The sequence below is a fragment of the Hyperolius riggenbachi genome, chromosome 11 (assembly GCF_040937935.1).
Source record: "Hyperolius riggenbachi isolate aHypRig1 chromosome 11, aHypRig1.pri, whole genome shotgun sequence".
NCBI lineage: Eukaryota > Metazoa > Chordata > Amphibia > Anura > Hyperoliidae > Hyperolius > Hyperolius riggenbachi.
The window spans coordinates 200,242,444-200,264,162 of record NC_090656.1 but is presented as its reverse complement, the minus strand read 5'-3'; the positions used below and the strand labels follow the sequence as shown (position 1 = coordinate 200,264,162).

General features: G+C 47.1%; 1 protein-coding gene and 1 long non-coding RNA gene across 3 annotated transcripts in view; one reads left to right on the top strand and one right to left on the bottom strand.

Annotated features, from left to right (window-relative positions):
- NRIP3 (nuclear receptor interacting protein 3) overlaps window positions 1-12,560 on the bottom strand; it is a 76,650-nt gene extending 64,090 nt beyond the window's left edge. The window contains exon 1 of one of the 2 annotated variants that reach the window (XM_068260201.1): window positions 12,283-12,560. In XM_068260201.1, coding sequence (XP_068116302.1) covers window positions 12,283-12,462 — 180 coding nt within the window. In that variant the 5' untranslated portion in view covers window positions 12,463-12,560. The remainder of the gene's footprint in view (window positions 1-12,282) is intronic. The other variant, XM_068260200.1, reaches the window with a different exon arrangement.
- LOC137538181 (uncharacterized) overlaps window positions 1-21,719 on the top strand; it is a 209,781-nt gene that overhangs the window by 107,462 nt on the left and 80,600 nt on the right. The window lies entirely within an intron of this gene.

Below are 21,719 nucleotides of genomic sequence, written 5' to 3'. Positions count from 1 at the left end.
CCACAGTTCCTTCTGTCCCTCTATTGTGTCCCACAGCACTGTGATGCGTGTTGCTTAGCACGGCATATTATTTATGGGGGCCAGCAGAGCGCAGGGGGGCCTATGGGGGGAACTGTATAGCAACAGAGGCTGGGCATTATATGCAGACCCAGCCTCTGTGTGCAATTAGGATTCTTAGAGCCCACCTCGGGTTCTCTATAACATATGTAGCAGTTGTGGTGATGATGGTATGTATGGGGGCTTTGCTATTAACCACTAAAATCGGCACCAAATAACGTGAAAATTACACAAAATTGCAAAATTACAATTACTGATTAAAAAAATAAGATTTTACACTAAATTTTGCATTAAGATTTTACATTCTAATTGGAATTGGGATACAAAATTATGATTATTCAAAATGTGTGCTAATCACTAATACCGCCCAGGTTTTAAGAATGGAGGGAAAAGGAGCACCTATTACAAAGTCACTTTGTTATTGAAGGCACATATAGAGGTGATCATTACCAGCATAGCATTAAATGGGAACTGAAGAGAGAGGTATATGGAGTCTGTCATGTTTATTTCCTTTTAGACAATACCAGTTGCCTGGCAGCCCTGCTGATCCTCTGCCTCTAATACTATTAGCCATAGCCCCTGAACAAGCATGCAGCAGATCAGGTGTTTCAGTGGTTCAGACTTATAAGTCTGATCTGACAAAACTAGCTGCATGCTTGTTTCTGGTTTTAATCAGATACTACTGCAGAGAAATAGACCAGCAGGGCTGCCAGGCAACTGGTATTGATTAAAAGGAAATAAACATGACAGACTCTCTCTTCAGTTCCCCTTTAAGGCAGAAGTAATGTAGCAGTTGAAAGGGGGCCCCTGGTGGGACCCTCTGCTCCAGGGGCCCCAGTGCTATTGCACCCTCTGCATCCTCTATTGTTTACCCACGGTACACAGTGTTCTGTAGAATAGACAATGCTGTATGTGAGGTTGTATGTATAGTATAAAAACTTGTTTTAGTTTAAAGGGGAACTGAAGAGAGAGGTATATGGAGGCTGTCATGTTTATTTCCTTTTAGACAATACCAGTTGCCTGGCAGCCCTGCTGATCCTCTGCCTCAAATACTATTAGCCATAGCCCCTGAACAAGCATGCAGCAGATCAGGTGTTTCAGTGGTTCAGACTTATAAGTCTGATCTGACAAGACTAGCTGCATGCTTGTTTCTGGTTTTAATCAGATACTACTGCAGAGAAATAGACCAGCAGGGCTGCCAGGCAACTGGTATTGATTAAAAGGAAATAAACATGACTGCCTCCATATACCTCTCTCTTCAGTTCCCCTTTAAAGGACACCTGAAGCGAAAAAGTTAATGGATGCTGCCTTATTTAATTCATTTTAAACCATACCAGTTACCTGGCAGTCCTGCTGATCTTCCTGGCTGCAGTAGTGTCTGAATCACACGCCTGAAACAAGCATGTGACTAATCTAGTCAGACTTCAAGCAAACATCTGTTCTGCATGCTTGTTCAGAGTCTATGGCTACAAGTATTAGAGACAGAGGATTGTCAGGACAGCCTTGAAATTTGCATTGTTTAAAAGGAAATAAATATGGCAGCCTCCATATCCATGTCACTTCAGGTGTCTAATAATCTAAAGGAGGAACAGCTGAGGAGGGATGTGGTTGAAAAGCAATGACTGTCCCTTTAAGGTTTAGATCGATATAATGCTGTTGCATAAATGTTGCATTATTGCTTCACTTTTGTTTTATTCTTATTTGTTTTATGGTAATTTTGCTTTTGTCCCTCTTGGGCCCCCTTTTTGACCGTATATTGCTTACATGTGCAATAAACTCATGTGGAATATGGAAAAAAAGAGGCAGAGGGGGTACATGTATGATATTTGATCCCATACCAGGAAAGTTTTTCCTTTGTAGCGGTGGGAGTCGCCGTTCTGCGCTCTGTGTTTTGGAATTAGTCCATTTATCCGTTTTGTTGGAAATTAATCTTCTAGCCGGGAGGCAATTTTCACATTCCAGTAATGCGATCTCACTACTATAAGCTGCTAATGAGATATGTAGATGGGCGAGACGTATCTCTGAGGGAATCTTTATATGTGTTTGCTGCCCCACCCATTTGTCACAGCTTCTGTGGGGAGGTGTCTCCTTGCTTCAATACTTTCTTATAGATAATGCACCAGGAAAGGTGAGACTCCATTGCATACTACTGTCTACTACAACCATCAATACAACGTATCAATAGACCCTGCAAGGGATGCAGCTGCAGGGAGGCCCAGAAGCCACAGGGGGCCCTGTCCTGAAAGACTGACAACTAAGGGCAAGGAGAGAGAAAACTTTCTGCTCTCTGCACAATTGTTTTAATGACTGCATCTGCTCAGCCACCGATAAGGAACCATACAAAGTTTTGCAGACAAAGATTTGTAGACCGTCCCTATTCAGTGTTCAGCGGGGTCTTGTGTACAGCGCTGTTCTACCCTAAGCCTTTCTACCCCTCCCAAAGTGCTGTGTTTTGTAGTGATGCTTGAGGAGTCTGGGCACAGAGAGAAAAAGTTTTCTATTCTCTGCACAATTGTTCTAATGACCGCATTTGCTCAGCCACTGATAATGAATCATACAAAGTTTTGTAGACAAAGATTTGTAGACAGTCCCTATTCAGTGTGCAGCAGGGTCTTGTGTACAGCGCCCAGCTGTTTTTTTAAAATATGTGCTGCTTTGAGGGTGGGGGGGCTTTGGTCGGCCACTTATTGGCTATATTTTATTCTATTTTTTCAAATTTTTATTCTATTTTATATATCTGTGTTTTTTTTTAATATGTGCGGCTTGGGGGGGGGGGGGGGGCGTTTGAGGCGGCGGAGAGCAGGCACACACACATCGAGGGGAACTCGCTCCACCCTCCAGCAGAGTGGCAGCGGCCAGCCGTGAAACATACTACTTCCCAGCGCGCGAGGGATACTCTGCATGCCGCTGGAGCGGTCTAGTCAGTGACGTCACTAGACCAGGCAAGCGGCATACAGAGCATTCTCCCGCACCTGGAAGAAGCAAGCTGTTCGCCGGCCGCTGCCACTGGACTCAGGAGGGGAAAGCAAAGAAGGGGGAGCGGGAACCCCAGGTGAGGGAGGGGGGAGGAGACGTCCACCCTTCCCCGTTGCTGTGTCTGTGTGTGTGTGTCTGTGTGTGTGTGCCCGCTCCCCCTTCCAGGTTACCTAAACTGGGGACACCTATAGAACTACTACCTAAATTGGGGACACCTGTAGACCTAGCTACCTAAACTGGGGACACCTATAGATCTACTTCCGAAACTGGGGACACAAGTAGAAGCATGTCGGTGGAGGCGCCAAAAAATATACTATTATTATTATTTAGTATTTATATAGCGCTGACATATTACGCAGCGCTGTACAGAGAATATAGTCTTGTCACTAACTGTCCCTCAGAAGAGCTCACAATCTAATCCCTACCATAGTCGTATGTATTGTGTAGTGTATTTATTGTAGACTATACTATAGTAATATTGTAGTAGTAAAAGGAGGTCTCTAAAGGAGGTTCTCTGGTTGAACTCAATAGACGTATGTCTTTTTTCAACCCAAGTACTGTAACTATGTAACTTACCTCCAAAGAAGGCTCACTTGGGTGGAAAAAAAGGAGTTTTTATTACAAAGGAAAAACGGTTATACTGTAGACAACGTGATTCACGGGTCTAAGCCCGCTTCCTCAGGTCAATAAAACAGACAACCTTAGTTAGCAGCCATTATTTACTACTACAGTATTACTATAGTATATTTTTGGGTGCCTCCACCAATGTGCTTCTACTTGTGTACCCAACACCTCTTCAAGGTGTCATCCCTATCACTGGGAGGCTCTGTCCACCAGTGTACAGGACCATAGGCGGAGAGCGAACGCCCAGTTCCAGAAGGATCCGGGACACTGAGCGGAAACGTTTTTTTTTTCCGCTTCCACTTGTGGTGGTTGCAGAATTGCAACCCACCTTTGTGAGTATACATTACCCACACTTTTTTATATTCTCACACTCATCCTAACGATACTGCACCATAAGGGCTCCCGGTCTCACCGTTTCTAAAGGCCAAGGACGATCTTTCCATTTGTGAAGGGATCGCCTGAGACCTGCACAGATACACTTAAACTGGGGACACCTATAGAACTACTACCTAAACTGGGGACACCTATAGACCTGGCTACTTATACTGTTGTACTATACTGTACTGCCATCTTCAGCAGTACTTCACAGAGTACATAGTCATGTCACTGACTGTCCTCAGAGGAGCTCACAATCTAATCCTGCCATAGTTTAATGTCCTACCACATTATTATGTATTTATATAGTACTGGAATCTTCTGCAGCACTTTGCAGAGAACATAGTCATGTCACTGACTTTTCTCAGAGGAGCTCACAATCTAATACCTACCACTATTTGGTGTGGGAGAACATTGGCTAATGTGTTTTTTTTTTTTTTTTTTGGTGGGAACATTTCCTACCTGCTGTTTTAGGGTTACTTTACTCATATCCAGAGAGAAAACACGGCCCCACCGACTCTGGGTTGCACTCTTACCAGGAAATTTTAATTGGTCACACCCACTGCATGTTATGAACACGCCCACTGCATTTTTTTTTTCACCGCATCGTGCGCCGCCAATGTCCTTTGGGGGGGGGGTGGGGGAAGGGGTTGCGTCGTAGGTCTGGGGTGCCTCGGGTGGCCCAATCCCTAGACACCCCTGGTTACGCCCTGACTACAAGATAAAGCCATGGTCATGACATCACACTGAGGGGAAGGGGGGGGGGGGGTTCACCACAATATCAGCCACACAGACCCTGGGGCAAACCCAGGATTTTCAAGGGGAGGATTCCTGAAAGGTCTCTCTCAGCCACACACAATATAATATGTAACACAAGATAAGCAACAGCATAATGACCTTTAAAGAAACACATTTCTTTGTTACAGCTTACAGAACTCCTGCAATAAATTTGCAGTGTGTCTGCTTCCTGCTTTCATGGAAACATACATAATAGCTGTGTCTGCTGAGACTGCTGAATTTCTGCACTGACACAGCTGAGAGATCAATTTACACTGGTGATTAGTCACAGATGATGGAGAATTAGACAGGCTCTTTCCTCTAAAAACCTACAGGGTGCATTTCTCTGTTTCCCTTGTATCCTGTGCAAGAGTTAAGGCCCATTTAAGGTGCACAGACTGCCGCTATGTCCCTCTATTCCGGAACATGGAAGTAAACAGAAATAGATGATTTTTATATTTCATGTTTGTGTGAAGACTCCCAAGGTGACAGCTGTTGTTGTTTTGGCCAGAAATCCCTTCCTCCGTCATCGTCACTGTATTATGGAGGGACTGGCTTCATTGAAATTCAGGATGTTAATATGAAAAGAAGAAGCTGCTGCAGGCAGGAGATCCAGTTCCGTTCCCAGCCTCCTCTGCTCGCAATGGAATGAGTAGTGCCTGACACCCTCATACACTTGGTGCCAACAATTGTCACCCTTTACTATGTTATGCTAGGACACAGCACAGCTGGCACTAGGCGACTTCTTGCAGGAACGGAAGCCGCATAATGATTGGCTGTATGGCGCTTGTACACTGTAGGGTGAAGAGGACCTGTCCCTCCACCGTAAGTAGGTTATGTGTAACGCTCTGCTGCCACTCTGAATTATGTACAGGAGTCAAGCCGACACATGTCTGCAGGGAGGGGGAGGGGGGAGTATTCCAGCACAGTGCAGTCACGCCCCTCAGCCATGCTAAACTGTTAATGTTTCGTCCCAGGACTTGGCATTGTAAGCACCAATGTATGTTTATACCCAAGCAGCACTAGAGAAACCTATTTATCTATGTAGAAGATCCTCTACTTGCTGACGTCATACAAATCCTTAAAGGAAACCTGAGATGGATAACATGAAAGCATTTATGCTTACTTGGGGCTTTTCCAGCCCCATGTGGTCCATGGGGTCCCTTGCCGCCCTCCCCGCTGGCTAGTTGTCCTGTGGGTGGTAGCCTCTGGTATTTTGTTATTTGGGTTCTTCAGGTTGCAGGGACGGGTAGGGGGGGTGCATGGCCGGGCCACACATGCGCAGAAGAACACGACTGGCCCGACTAAAGAAAATATTGGAGGCTACCATCGGACGACGAAGCGGCTGAGGAGGACGGCAAGGGAGCCCAGTGACCACATGGGGCTGGAGGAAGTCCCAGGTAAGTATAAATACAGCAGTATGAACTGTCTCAGGTACACCTTAAAGCGGATCTGAGATGAAAAACTAACTATAACAAGTAACTTGTCTATATATCTTATCTAAAGTTTAGATAATTTACACAGCATATCTAGCTGCAAACCAGCTTCAATAGAATATGATTATTTCTTCCTGTGATACAATGACAGCAGCCATGTTGTTTGTAAACATTACACACAGGCAGGCTTATCTGCATCTTGAGCTCTCAGGTTGTGAAAAAAAACCTAATCCCCCCTCCTCCCTCTCTCTGCCTCTGAAATCAATGGCTAGTAACACCTCCTCCTCCTCCTGCCCAGACTGAGCTCCCATGAGCCCTTTCTACTGCTAAGGCTCTCTGAAAACCTGTGGGCGTGGTTTATTTAGTTTATAGGGAATTAGAGTATAAAAACAAAAAGTATTTGGCTTGAGGAATGCCCTATAAACAATAGGAAAGGAACACAATTATGCAATGAGTAAAAGTTCATCTCAGATCCACTTTAAGCCAGCCATAGATGGTTTGATTACAACCCAATATGCCAAGCCAATCAATTCATTTCTGACTGGAATTTGATTAGATAGTAATCAATTCCTACCGTACAAGGCAATCTCAGTTCTGATAGATTTCAGCAGAAATGGTACCACATTTTACTGCTTAGAGCAGTGAAGCACTATGGGCCATCCGCCCACCACCGCTCCTGGGTGGCTCCCCTCAAACAGAGATTTCCCAGCATGTTTAATCAGACGGGCAATCGATAAATTGCCAACCATAACTGAATCAGTCAGATATTTTGGGACAATAGATGCCAGACAGATCTGATCAAAGTGATCGAATCTGCCGGAAAATGATCAGAAAAATCAACACATGTATGGCCAGCTATATAGCTTTGCCATATGGCTTTGGGTAATGTGTAAACACTCTTAAAACATTAATTTTAACTGCAGAAGACTCATTTGACATAAAAAAAATATTTGCAGGCTGGGCTGGATTTACCATAGGGCACTGTAGGCACGTGCCCATAGGCGCTGATGATAGTAAGGTAGCTCACTCCCCTCCCCTAATGCCTACCTCCTTCCCTATGCTGAGTCCTAAGCCCACTCACCCAGCTCTCTGCATTCCACTGACAAGATCTCCCTTCAGTTGGGAGCACCACTAGGTACTTAATACTGAAGGTACCTCTGGCTACCTAATACTAGGGGGCACCTGTAGCTAGCAATGATGGGCAAGAGAAGTAAGGGAGAAGTGACTGCTGGGCCGGCCAGCATACTTGTGGTGCGGTGTGTGTGTGTGTGTGTGTGTGTGTGTGTGTGTGTGTGTGTGTGTGTGTGGTGGTGGGGGGGGGGGGTTGTAGGTTCATGGAGGTCAAAGCCTTGGCTGCCAGGACATCTGTGCCTATAGGCCTCTGTGATGTAAATCCGGGTCTGATTACTGAGCTATCAACTGGCATGTAAATCCTTGCCTGGAGATGGGATTTAAGTTTTCACCACGAGGACAGATAATGCAATACAAAGAATCGTCAGCCCCCTGCATGAGATGAGATTACAGATAATTGTTGTCCATCCGGCCGCAAAGAGGCTGATTATTCTATAAATTAATTTAGGAATGACCTGATGCATCTATTACCCAGCAAAACCATCTCCTTCCAATCCCACCGCTGAAAAACACGACTGTTTACAAGAACAGTCCAGTCAAAAACAATGCAGAGTATAGTAGGGGGGTAAGGAGGAGCTGGAGACCTTCATGGATGGTCTAAATGTAAACAGAAGAAATATTAAACTTACATTTACTTATAGTGAAACAGAAATTCCGTTTCTTGACCTAAAGATCAGGGTCACAGGAAACATGCTATCCAGCTCCTCCTACAGAAAACCAACCGTTGGCAATACCCTCCTCCATGCCACCAGCCATTATCCTTCCTGACCATCTTAACGGGACTCTTCACACAAGAAGAAAATGCCAAACTGAACTTACCTATGGCTTTTAAAAAGCGCTAGCGTTTGTGTTTTGCCGTAATCGCGGCAAAACGCTCTAGTGTGAATGGGGCCATAAGCTATCACTTCAGGGCAGAGAGAGAAGCCATGCAGTAATCATTCCTTTATGGTCTTGTAAGCCAGGAAAACATCCAGAACTAGTCGTACACACTACACCTATAGCCTGCTAATTACATAGAGCCATGTGCTGTGACTTGCAGACTGCGCTGATCATGATCAGACAGTAGTTATTGGATGTGTCTGGATGGTGGGAAAGTCTGCCTATACACTTTCACTTGCTATCATTGCCTCTCATTATAGTTTAGTCATTTAATCTTTGCTTTTCACCTGAAACCTCTGAGTCAGTTTTCCTTGCAGACCCCTCAGGGCGTGTGATGCACGGACACATTAACCCTTTCCAATCTGATGTCAGACTATTTCTGATATTGGCCTTTTTCTCAATAGGTACAATCTAGGACATAGTCTGACACAGGAAAACTGGCTGGTGCTAGATGGTGCTGTTCAGGGCAGCCATCGGGGGGGGGGGGGGGGGGGGGGGGCAACTGACACTGCAGTGAGGGGCCCAGGGCTTCTGGGGGCCCTGGCCCCCTCAAAGAGCTGAAAGGGGCGCATGTGGCTGACTAACCAGCACACCGCATTCCAGCACTGAGAGAAGAGTGACATCAGCGCTTGAACGTGGGGAGCAGATAAGTGAGCCCGCTACAGCGGACTTTCTATACTGGGGCACCACCTATATTTGGCTACAGGCTACCTATACTGGGCCACCACCTATACCTGGCTACCTATACTGGGGCTGGAACCACCTATACCTAGCTACCTATACTGGGGCACCACCTATACTTGGCTACCTTTACTGAGGGCACCACCTATACTTGGCTACCTATACTGAGGGAACCACCTATACCTGGCTATCTATACTGGGACACCACCTATACCTAGCTACCTATACTGAGGGAACCACCTATACCTGGCTACCTAAACTGGGGCTGGAACCACCTATACCTAGCTACCTATACTGGGGCACCACCTATACTTGGCTACCTTTACTGAGGGCACCACCTGTACCTGGCTACCTATACTGGGGCACCACCTATACTTGGCTACCTTTACTGAGGGAACCACCTATATCTGGCTACCTATACTGGGGCACCACCTATACTTGGCTACCTTTACTGAGGGCACCACCTGTACCTGGCTACCTATACTGGGGCGCCTATAGCTTGCTACCTATACTGGGGGCACCTGTACCTGGCTAACCTATACTGGTGGACCACCCATACCAGGCTACCTATACTGGGGCACCACCTATAGTTGCATTCCTATAAAGTGTCGGAGCCATACACATTTTTTGCCGCAGTGCACGGACTCGAGGTTGGGTGTCTAGTGGGCGGGCACAGCAACCAGTGAGTGGGCCCAGGGAGGGGGGTCCAGGCCTGATGTGTGAGGGGCCCCAAAATTTCTGATGGCAGCTCTGCTGCTGTTGCTGGATACAGATTATTGGATAACCGCCACCACTACAATTTCACAATCACCCACGTCCCCCCTGGCACCCTGGAAAAAATTGTGGGTGGGGGGGGGGGGGGCATAGGTGATCAGATTGGCAAGGGGGGCTGTAGGCAAAAAAAAAAAAGCTTTGGATCCCTTTGCTTGTCACCTTGCTTGTTTAGTAAGGTGGGGCACATGCTTTGGTCAGAGGAGGGGCCAGCCTGGCCCCTAGATACCCACAAGGCCCCCGACTCCCACCTAGGTTGCCTTGTGGATGACCTGGCACTGCTGTGCTCTAATTCCCTATATATCCCATAGAGAGACATCGGAAGGCTAATATCGGTGCTAAATGTTGTTCTTTGTTTTATTGTTCAATTATAATTTTAAAAAAAAAATCGAATAAATATTTTTGATGGAAATCCAATCAAGTAATAAATAACAGTCAATTTAGAAGTTGTGTCAATAAGCTGATATAACCAATCATAATACTGGCTCGCTTTACCTCCATCTTATATCTAATACCTGATTGCATGTACCAAAACCAGAGCCAATGACTGTTACATGGTCATACGGCCAACCTTAATAGAGGGAAAAATAATGGAGAGGACAGAGTGACTCACTGACAGCCCACACACCCCTGACTTCTAACCAATACATTTATCATTCAGAAATGCAGACTAGGGTCCCCTATCTCCGTATACCTGCTCAGCCTCACCCAGGACTGTGCCAATTAGTCTTTCATTCTGTGTAATACCAGTATCTACTATTTATTCAAGAAACAGGCAAGCCAACAAATCCAGCTTTCCCCAGTGCTTAGAGATGCCTTATCTCCCCACAGCCAGTCTATAGCATTGCTTTCAGCATTGTACAGTATTCAGATGCCTAAACTTGCAACAATCAATAGAGACCAAATCTAAATCAACTGTAGCTCAATTATCACATTAACAACACCTGACATATTAAAAGTGCCACCCATCCATTTCATAATTGAACTAGCAGTTGTATATAAGGATTCCAGAAAGCACAGTGTGATAAGAATAGCTCTATGATGTCCCATCTTACAAGTGTTACCCTAGGCATCTGCCTGGGGTGCCTAGGCCTAAATAAGCTCTGTATGTTGCACTGAAGTTGCTCATCAACGGTGAAATCTGGTTGTGCGTTAGAATGGTCATTCCAATACTGGGAATGAATTGATCGCTAAATTGAAAGAAAATGTTCTGCCTATCGACATTGGATAATGCTTTCTATTCAGTTACAGTGATTTGATAGGTAGGTTGATCATTTGTAGCCACACATACAATCAATCAATCAATCAATCAATCAATCCAGATTTAACTATTGTATCAATCTTTCTAATCGAATTGTTAAACCAATTGTGTATGATCACCTCAACATTTACCAATTTGCTAAAAGTGCTGCAGAGTGTCAGTGCTATATAATAAATATATAAGGTAATGATAAAATAGTTAATCCTTTCTTATATGTCTTGGGGACGCTGATGATGAGATCTCTACATCCTGAGTTCCCAGCTGTGCACACCTGCTCCCCCCCCCCCTCTCCCCCTGCTGGATTCTTCTATCTCTTGGGGGGTTTAGTGTTGGAATATCTTCCTCTTGATTTCCCAGCTCTGGACATTTGACATGCTCATTATTTTTCGCCCCCGTTGCTGGATTATCTTATCCATGTTAGGACTCTGGTAGTGAGATGTTTCCTTTCCTAAATTCCCATCTCTGCCCACCTGATGCACCAGTTGCAGGGCCGGGCCGAGGCAGAGGCGAGAGAGGCTCCAGCCTCAGGGCACAGTGTAGGAGGGGGCGCACAGCTCACTCAGCTATCATTCCCCTATTGTGTTTGAAGCAGAGAGAAATAAGAAAAGTGGGTACATGGCAGTGACTGCAAGCCAGATAACTAGTGATTAAGGTGTTGGGGGCCCTGGGGCACCTCTTAGTCTAATAGCAATCAGTGTGTGATGGCTGGGGTGGGGGGAAGGGTGAGTGGAGGGGCGCACTTTGGTGTCTCAGCCTTGGGCGCTGGAGAACCTTGTCCCAGTTCTGACCAGTTGTTATGGGCTCCACACCCCTCTGGTGGTGAGATCTGTGTCCTGTGTTCTCACCTACCATAGCAGTTACCAGGGTCTTTCACCCCCCTGGTGGATCCTTCTGTCTCTTGGGTACTCTGGCAGTGGAATCTCTACTCCCGAGTTCCCAGCTCTGCACACCTGATGCAAATTATCATGGGCTCTGCAACCCTTGCTGAATACTTTCACATCACTTTGCACCAATTACCAGGGCTAATCCTCCCACTGTTGAATCCTTCTTTCACTGAGGAACTTTGATGGTGCGACCTTTGCCCATTTTTAGTCCCAGTTTTGCACACTTGTTGCAGCTGTCACCTACGCCCCCCCGGATTCTTCTATGTCTCGGGGACTCTGGTAGGAGCGTTCAAATATTTACTATAGGTTATGCCCCCCCCCGCGCAAAAAAAGAAGGTATAGCAAGTTTACACGTAGATCGTACAATCCGATTGTAAGATGTGTGGCTAGCTTAAGGGCCAAACTCCAGTGAAACATCTGTCCATCTTACCGTGTCCTTGGAAGTACCGAGTTTCTTCAGTCCATCCAGGGGCAACAGGTCAGCCGAATCCTTATGGATGAACTGCACCGACTGTTTTATCCTCCTCTGTTGCCGTAGCGAAGCAGCCTCCCTGAGGTCGGCATCCTTCCTGCCTCCACTGCCATCGGTGAGAATTCCAGAGTAGAACATTTCAGAGAGGTGCCCCGGGGTGCTGCCGGATCACCAGCGCATGTACAAATGAGCAGCAGGCGGGATCCTGTCTGACAATTTATGCACACAGCTTACAGGTGACGTGGTGCTGATGCTGCACTGTACACAGGAGGATGCTGGGCATCTCCCTGGAGTCAGGCGCCACCTGCAGGCCGCAGCTCTCTGTCAGATAATGTACTGTACAGTCATCAGCAACCACTTCATTAACTTATTAAAAACATCCATTCACATAAAATATGAAGATAAAAATAGGGAAAAATGATGGCTTCGACACAGAGTATCATGACCCAGAACCATTTTTTTTTCATTTTAGCTGTTTTATCATACCCTAGGCGCCATTATTCCCCTCTTGGTGTTACCTACCCCCCCTTCCACTTCCTACTTTGACTTTTTTGAACCAATAACATAAACCGAGAGAGAATTCTGGATATTTATAGAATCAAACAATACTTAAAGGGAATGGGAGAGATGGGCTTAAAAATACAAAATACACATACCTGGGCCTTCCTCCAGCCCCCTCCGGCCTGATCGCTCCCACGCTGTCCTCTTCCAACTCACCGTTTGTCCACAATTGGCCCAGAAAGTCCTCCGGTCCAGGGCCAGCTGTGCATGTGCTCACATCGCCTGGAGGGTTCTGTGCAGTACTACTGCGCAAGAGCAGAATGCTCCCGGCTATGGGAGCGAGATGGAGCAGCGCACCTGGCCAGACTGCGCCTGCGCCAACTGGCCCCGACTGGAGGATTTCACGGGGCCAGTTGCGGGCAAAGGAGAAGGCGACTGAGGACGACGAGGGAATGATCACGCCGGAGGGGCTGGAGGAAGCCTTGGGTATGTATACATTTTTAAAGGGGCCCCCGTCTCAGGTACACTTTAAATGAGATAACTGTCACTGTCAAGCAGTTTATTTTACCATAAAGAAAATGAATGCAGTAAAGTAAGTGACACAAATGCAGCAGTAGTGCAAAAGCGTGCAAAACTGTACCAATTCTGTTGGTGGGTCTAGGGAGTGTGGGTGATGAGGGGGCACAGCCTGACGACCGATGTTTCAAACCTTTCTTCCTTTTGATGCTAGAAGTGCACAAACTGTATTCAGTTGCCATGGTTTCCAGCCAGATCTCTAAAAAGGTTATAGCTGATGCAGACTGGAGTTTAAAGATAATATTCTTTGGTAGTTACTCGCACTATTTTTATATGTGATGCAGCTGCTCCAAAATAAATTCCCTTTAGAAAAGTCAGCCACATGATCCATCAACTGTGTGCACCCACCTCCCCCCTTCTGCTACCTGCTGTGGACAGGCTCATAAGAAGCTAAACGCCACACATTAAATACCTAAATTATAAATTAGAGTTTGCTTGAAACGTAATAAGTTGCCAAGATATATACAGTAAACTCACACATGATAAAGTGTGATTTTCTCACCGCTAGGGTCCGTATTCCACATATGGTTTTGAAATACCCGCCCCCAGTGTTAAATTTCCAGGGTGATTTTTTTCCCCCCAAAAAAACATAGGTGCAAAGGATACTGGAGCATTAATGTCATAACTCCACCCCCCATGCCCATGTGATCTAATCCAGGCAGGCAGACAGACATCTGAAATAAGAATTATAGTAAACAGACATCATAAGACAGGCTGCAAAAGTTCTCTTGTCTCTCCTCTCTCTACACACTGTGAAAAGAGAAGTAATTCATCCAGGCAGGCAGAGAGCAGGGGAGGGAGGGGCAAATGAGGGAACTAGGCTGGAGGGGGGGATACATGCTGAGGGGGTACTTCAGAAAGAAGAAAGTGCTACTACAGATATAAATGTGAGTCTATTCTATCCAGTGTGATTTAAAATGTATATGTTCATCTAACTGTACACAGTGCATAGCAGGGGCGTCGCTAGCCCTATTTTGGGGTGGCACATGCCCCCAATCTGTCCTGGGGTGCCACGGATCTCCGCCCGGCCGCTCTGTCAGCGGCTTCCGCATCACTCAGACCTCAGGATCAGGCGGCGAGCCGGCGACCAATCGTGCGGGCGCTAGGACCCAGCGCCCGCACTGATATGCGGAAGTGACATCACTTCCGCATATCGAGCAGGTGCGTCCGGCGCCCGCTGGTACTGGTCGGGTCGCCGCTGATCCTGAGGTCTGCCAGGTGAGGGGGGAGCGGCGGCGGCTAGAGGGGGGGGGGGCCTCCCTGTCACTCACTACCTGGGGCCTGAGGGGGAGCGGCGGCGGCGGCTAGAGGGGGGCCTCCCTGTCACTCACTCACTCTCTAAAGGGCCTTCCTGTCACTCACTCACTCCCTAAAGGGCCTCTCTGTCACTCACTCACTCCCTAAAGGGCCTCCCTGTCACTCACTCACTTCCTGAAGGGGCTCCCTGCCACGCGTCTATCAAAAAAGGGCGCCTGGAAAAAAGGGCGCGGGGTGTAGCCGAAATTGTACGTTTGAATGCAAAACCATATTTTCGTTTAATATGTTATAAACGATAATTTAGTGCTAAATAGGTTAAATAAACGGAAATTAAATGGCAAAATACCGTCTATAACAGTAAACGAATTCTGAAATAAAACGTCAAATAGCGTCTATAGAAAAAAAACGCTATTTACACTTGTATTAAGCATAGTATTAGAATGGTAGGTTTTACAGGTATTTTACTACAATTATACCTAACTTTAGGGTCACAGATATATCTCCTTATCCCTATCCCTCTCACCTAAACCCCCCCTTTGTGTAAATACACATAATTTTATAAATTTTATATATGACATATATTGTACTATAACTATACCTAACCTTACTCTCGCACAGAGCCCTCCCTGTACCTATCCCTAACCCCTAGACCCCTCTGGTGGTGCCTAAACCTAAGACTCCCCTGGTGGTGCCTAAACCTAAGACCCCCCTGTTGGTGCCTAAAACTAACCACCCCCCTGGTGGTGCCTAAACCTAACCACCCCCCTGGTGGTGTATATTGCACTGTAAGTATACCTAACCCTCCCTGTACCTATCCCTAACCCCTAGACCCCCCTGTTGGTGCCTAAACCTAAGACCCCCCTGGTGGTGCCTAAACCTAAAACCCCCCTGGTGGTGCCTAAACCTAAGTCCCCCCTGTTGGTGCCTAAACCTAAGACCCCCCTGTTGGTGCCTAAACCTAAGACCCCCCTGGTGGTGCCTAAACCTAAGACATCCTGGTGGTGCCTAAACCTAAGACCCCCCTGGTGGTGCCTAAACCTAAGACCCCCCTGGTGGTGCCTAAACCTAAGACCCCCCTGGTGGTGCCTAAAACTAATCACCCCCCTGGTGGTGTATATTGCACTGTAACTATACCTAACCCTCCCTGTACCTATCCCTAACCCCTAGACCCCCCTGGTGGTGCCTAAACCTAACCATCCCCACTGCACAAACACCCTAAACACATATAAACAATAATATATTTAATCCTTAAAGAGAACCAGAGATGAAGCACCCTCTTGTATTTTACCTTATAAATCAGTGGGAACATGACAGTAAACACCTAATCTGCCCTTTGTTTCATTGTTCTCTGTGTAATCTGACTGTTATCACCTCTGATAAGAACCCCCGACTGAGAAGTCAGGCTGCTCCGTCTAGCTTTGCTACAGAAAGATTATAGCTAAGTCTGTCTTCTGTGGTGTTATTTCAAGCCCAAGCCTGCCCCCTTGTGGCTTTGCTATAATGACTCAGCAATAATCATTCCCAGCAAAGCCAGATTTAATTGCTCAGTCTGGGATTCTTGTGACTGCTGATAACAGACACTTTTAGCAGTGAGGACGAAACAGACAGCATGGTAAGTGTTTTCTCTAATGTTCTTACTGATATATATGGTAAAATACATGAGGGGGCTTCGTCTCTGGTTCCCTTTAAAATACTTCACTCCAAATAACATGAATAAAATAATTTATATATTTGTCATGGAATAAGTAGCCTTAAAATCACGTATACATTAATAATATTAGAAGTAGAAAAAGGTATATATAATATATATACACATACATTACAATAGATAACCTTACAATCACTTATGCATTAGAAATCTTAAAATAACAGTAATATTTAAAGCGATATTTTAGTAACTATAATCAACACATTATAAGTGTAAAAACAAAGTTAATACCAAAAGTAGAGATGGGACGACGAATCCGGCGAATCCACGAATCCCTCGAATATTGGGAAATATTCGAGATTCGTGGATTCGAATCCCGACGCCATTTCCCCCTTAACGAATCCGCCGAATCCCCGCGCGCAACCGCCGATCCCCCGCTCGTCCTCTTCCGACCCCTCCGCGCCTCCTCCGCTTGCCCCTTGCATAGATGTGAGCATTGGCTCACCTAACACCTGGCCGGGATTCCCTACCTGCCGCCAGCGCAGAGCCGCAGACCCGCAGACCTCTTGCTTCCTCCTCTGTTCCCTCTAGTAACCGCCCGGCGCTTCAGTGATGACGCGTATGCAAATGCCGATCACTAGAGGGAACAGAGGAGGAAGCAAGAGGTCTGCGGGTCTGCGGCTCTGCGCTGGCGGCAGGTAGGGAATCCCGGCCAGGTGTTAGGTGAGCCAATGCTCACTTCTATGCAAGGGGGAGGCACGGGGGACGGAGGAGGCACGGGGGGGAGCGACACCTACCTACCTACCACTATACCTACCTACTTACAGGCCCCTATACCTACCTAAAGGCCCCCTATACGTACCTACCTACCGGCCACTATACCTACCTACCTACAGGCCCCTATACCTACCTAAAGGCCCCCTATACGTACCTACCTACCGGCCACTATACCTACCTACCTATAGGCCCCTATACCTACCTAAAGGCCCCCTATACCTACCTACCGGCCACTATACCTACCTACCTACAGGCCCCTATACCTACCTAAAGGCCCCCTATATGTACCTACCTACCTACCGGCCACTATACCTACCTACCTACAGGCCCCTATACCTCCCTAAAGGCCCCCTATACGTACCTACCGGCCACTATACCTACCTACCTACAGGCTCCTATACCTACCTAAAGGCCCCCTATACGTACCTACCTACCGGCCACTATACCTACCTACCTACAGGCCCCTATACCTACCTAAAGGCCCCCTATATGTACCTACCTACCTACCTAAAGGCCCCTATACCTACCTACAGGCATCTATACCTACCTACCTACCTAAAGGCCCCCTATACATGCCTACCTACCTAAAGGCCCCTATACCTACCTACCTAAAGGCCCCTATACCTACCTACCTACATACCTACCTATACTTAAGGCCCTATACCCTGCTACCTATACTGAAGGTCCCTTTAACTACCTACCTACCTACAGGACACTATACCTACCTACCTACCGGCCACTATACCTACCTACCTACCTTCAGGCCACTATACCTACCTAAAGGCCCCCTATACGTACCTACCTACCTACCTACCTAAAGGCCCCTATACCTACCTACCTAAAGGCCCCTATACCTACCTACCTACATACCTACCTATACTTAAGGCCCTATACCCTGCTACCTATACTGAAGGTCCCTTTACCTACCTACCTAAAGGCCCCTATACCTACCTACATACCTACCTATAATTAAGTCCCTATACCCTGCTACCTATACTGAAGGTCCCTTTACCTACCTACCTACCTAAAGGCCCCTATACCTACCACCTACCTATACTTAAGGCCCTATACTCTGCTACCTATACTGAAGGTCCCTTTACCTACCTACCTATACTGAAGGCACATGTACCTTACTACCTATACTGAAGGCCCCTATACCTAGCTACCTACCTATACTAAAGGCACATATACCCTGCTACCTATACTGAAGGCACATATACCCTACTACCTATACTGAAGGCCCCTATACCTAGTTACCTACCAATACTGAAAGCACATGTACTGTGCTACCTATACTGAAGGCCACTATACCTTGCTACTGATACTGAAGGCACATGTACCTTGCTACCGATACTGAAGGCCTCTATACCTTGCTACCTACCTATACTGAAGGCCCATATACCCTGCTACCTACCTATACTGAAGGCCCATATACCCTGCTACCTATACTGAAGGCCCATATACCCTGCTACCTATACTGAAGGCCCATATACCCTGCTACCTATACTGAAGGCCCATATACCCTGCTACCTATACTGAAGGCCCATATACCCTGCTACCTATACTGAAGGCCCATATACCCTGCTACCTATACTGAAGGCCCATATACCCTGCTACCTATACTGAAGGCCCATATACCCTGCTACCTATACTGAAGGCCCATATACCCTGCTACCTATACTGAAGGCCCATATACCCTGCTACCTATACTGAAGGCCCATATACCCTGCTACCTATACTGAAGGCCCATTTACCCTGCTACCTATACTGCAGGCCCCTATACCTTGCTACCTATACTGAAAGCTACCAATATTGAAGGCACCCATACCTAGCTAGCTATACTGAAGGCACCTTTACCTCGCTACCTATGCCTGGGTACCTATACTGCGGGCAACTATACCACGGATCGCACAATTCTTATGTGCAGGATTCGTTAGATTCGGGATTCGAAAGGTTCGAGATATTCGAGAACCTTTTCAGATTCGGATTCGGATTCGGATTCGAAAAAATTGTGGATTCGTCCCATCCCTAACCAAAAGCGATGTATTTCTAATACAATCAGGTTGAGAAACGTTATTTAACCATTATACATATGAAAACGAATTTTAAATGCTAAAAGAAGTGTAAACGAAATTTTAGTTGTAATAGGTTTGTAAGCGTAATTTTAAAATGAAAAAACTAGTTAAAACTCATATAAGCGAAATTTACAAACGAAAAAATAAGTATAATACAAAGTCAAAACGAACTTGTAAACGATATTTGTTATAAACTTTATCCTGTAAACGGAGCCTTTTGTTAACACGATCCCTGTAAAACGCTATTTCTCGGGCGCCCTTTTTTCCTGTCGGGCGCCGAATAGCCGATATTTTGCATTGCAGTCTATGGCGGCGCCCTTTTTGTCCACTATCCCTGTGCGCCCTTTTTTACTAGCCCGCCCTGGCACTCACTCACTGCCTAAAGGGGCTCCCTGTCACTCACTCACTGCCTAAAGGGGCTCCCTGTCACTCACTCACTGCCTAAAGGGGCTTCTTGTCACTCAGTCACTGCCTAAAGGGGCTCCCTGCCACTCACTCACTCCCTAAAGGGGCTCCCTGCCACTCACTCACTGCCTAAAGGGGCTCCCTGTCACTCACTCACTGCCTAAAGGGGCTCCCTGGCACTCACTCACTAAAGGGGCTTCTTGTCACTCAGTCACTGCCTAAAGGGGCTCCCTGCCACTCACTCACTGCCTAAAGGGGCTCCCTGCCACTCATTTACTGCCTAAAGGGGCTCCCTGTCACTCACTCTCTAAAGGGGCTCCCTGGCACATACTCACTCCCTAAAGGGGCTCCCTGGCACTCACTCGCTGCCTAAAGGGGCTCCCTGGCACTCACTCACTACCTAATGGGGCTCCCTGGCACTCACTCACTGCCTAAAGGGGCTCCCTGGCACTCACTCACTGCCTGAAGGGGCTCCCTGGCACTCACTCACTGCCTGAAGGGGCTCCCTGTCTCTCACTCACTACCTAAAGGGCCTCCCTGTCGCTCACTCACTGCCTAAAGGGCCTCCCTGTCACTCACTCACTGCCTAAAGGGGCTCCCTGGCACTCACTCACTGCCTAAAGGGGCTCCCTGGCACTCACTAACTCCCTAAAGGGGCTCCCTGGCACTCACTCACTCCCTAAAGGGGCTCCCTGGCACTCACTCCCTAAAGGGGCTCCCTGTCACTCACTCACTACCTAAAGGGCCTCCCTGTCACTCACTCACTTCCTAAAGGGGCTCCCTGCCACTCACTCACTCCCTAAATGGGCTCCCTGGCACTCACTCCCTAAAGGGCCTCCCTGTCACTCACTCACTCCCTAAAGGGCCTCCCTGTCACTCACTCCCTAAAGGGGCTCCCTAGCACTCACTCACTGCCTAAAGGGGCTCCCTGTCACTCACTCACTGCCTAAAGGGGCTCCTTGTCACTCACTCACTGCCTAAAGGGGCTCCCTGGCACTCACTCCCTAAAGGGGCTCCCTGGCACTCACTCACTACCTAAAGGGCCTCCCTGTCACTCACTCACTTCCTAAAGGGGCTCCCTGCCACTCACTCACTCCCTAAAGGGGCTCCCTGGCACTCACTCCCTAAAGGGCCTCCCTGTCACTCACTCACTCCCTAAAGGGCCTCCCTGTCACTCACTCCCTAAAGGGGCTCCCTGGCACTCACTCACTGCCTAAAGGGGCTCCCTGTCACTCACTCACTGCCTAAAGGGGCTCCTTGTCACTCACTCACTGCCTAAAGGGGCTCCCTGCCACTCACTCACTCCCTAAAGGGGCTCCCTGGCACTCACTCACTGCCTAAAGGGGCTCCCTGGCACTTACTCACTACCTAAAGGGGCTCCCTGTCACTCACTTCCTAACTGGAGGCGCCTGACACTCACTAGCTAACCTGGGGGTCCCTGTCACTCACTACCTAACTTGGGGGGCTACCATATTAAGGGGGCATTCTGCCTATTTATGTGAAATTCTGTCTATTTATGTGCCTCATGACTGCTGAATTTGTCTTGTTGGGAGCCTTATGATTTGTTGGGGGCCTCAAGATTGCTGAATTTGTCTTGTTGGGGGCCTCATGATTTGTTGGAGGCCTCATGATTGCTAAATTTGTCTTGTTGGGGGCCTCATGATTTGTTGGGGGCCTCATGATTGCTGAATTTGTCTTGTTGGGGGTCACATGATTGCTAACTGCGAGACTATGGGAAAAGCTGAATCCTTATCATATGAGACAATAGCATTAAACCTACTTTTTTAGCTTTTTAAAACAGAAAATAAAACTGGGAGGTTCTAAAAAATGGAATACATTTTTCAGGAGTAGGATGGATGAAATTTGTTTATCTTCACAGTTTATTTTCAACTTGGATTTTCCATAATGTTCATGTATGAGTTAAAACGTTTGTACAGTATTTAGTTTAAATTGCTGTTGCCACTTTGCGATAGATAAGTGACTTTTGGGTTGCAGTTTGGGCACTCGGCCTCCAAAAGGTTTGCCACCACTGTCATAATCTAATGTCCCACCATTGCTAGGTTCATGTAAATTTGTCTCCACCCGTTACCACACCTATATTCTGGTCCATGGCCCACCCATTTTTCGGTGCGGCGCGATAAGCACGCCGCACAACG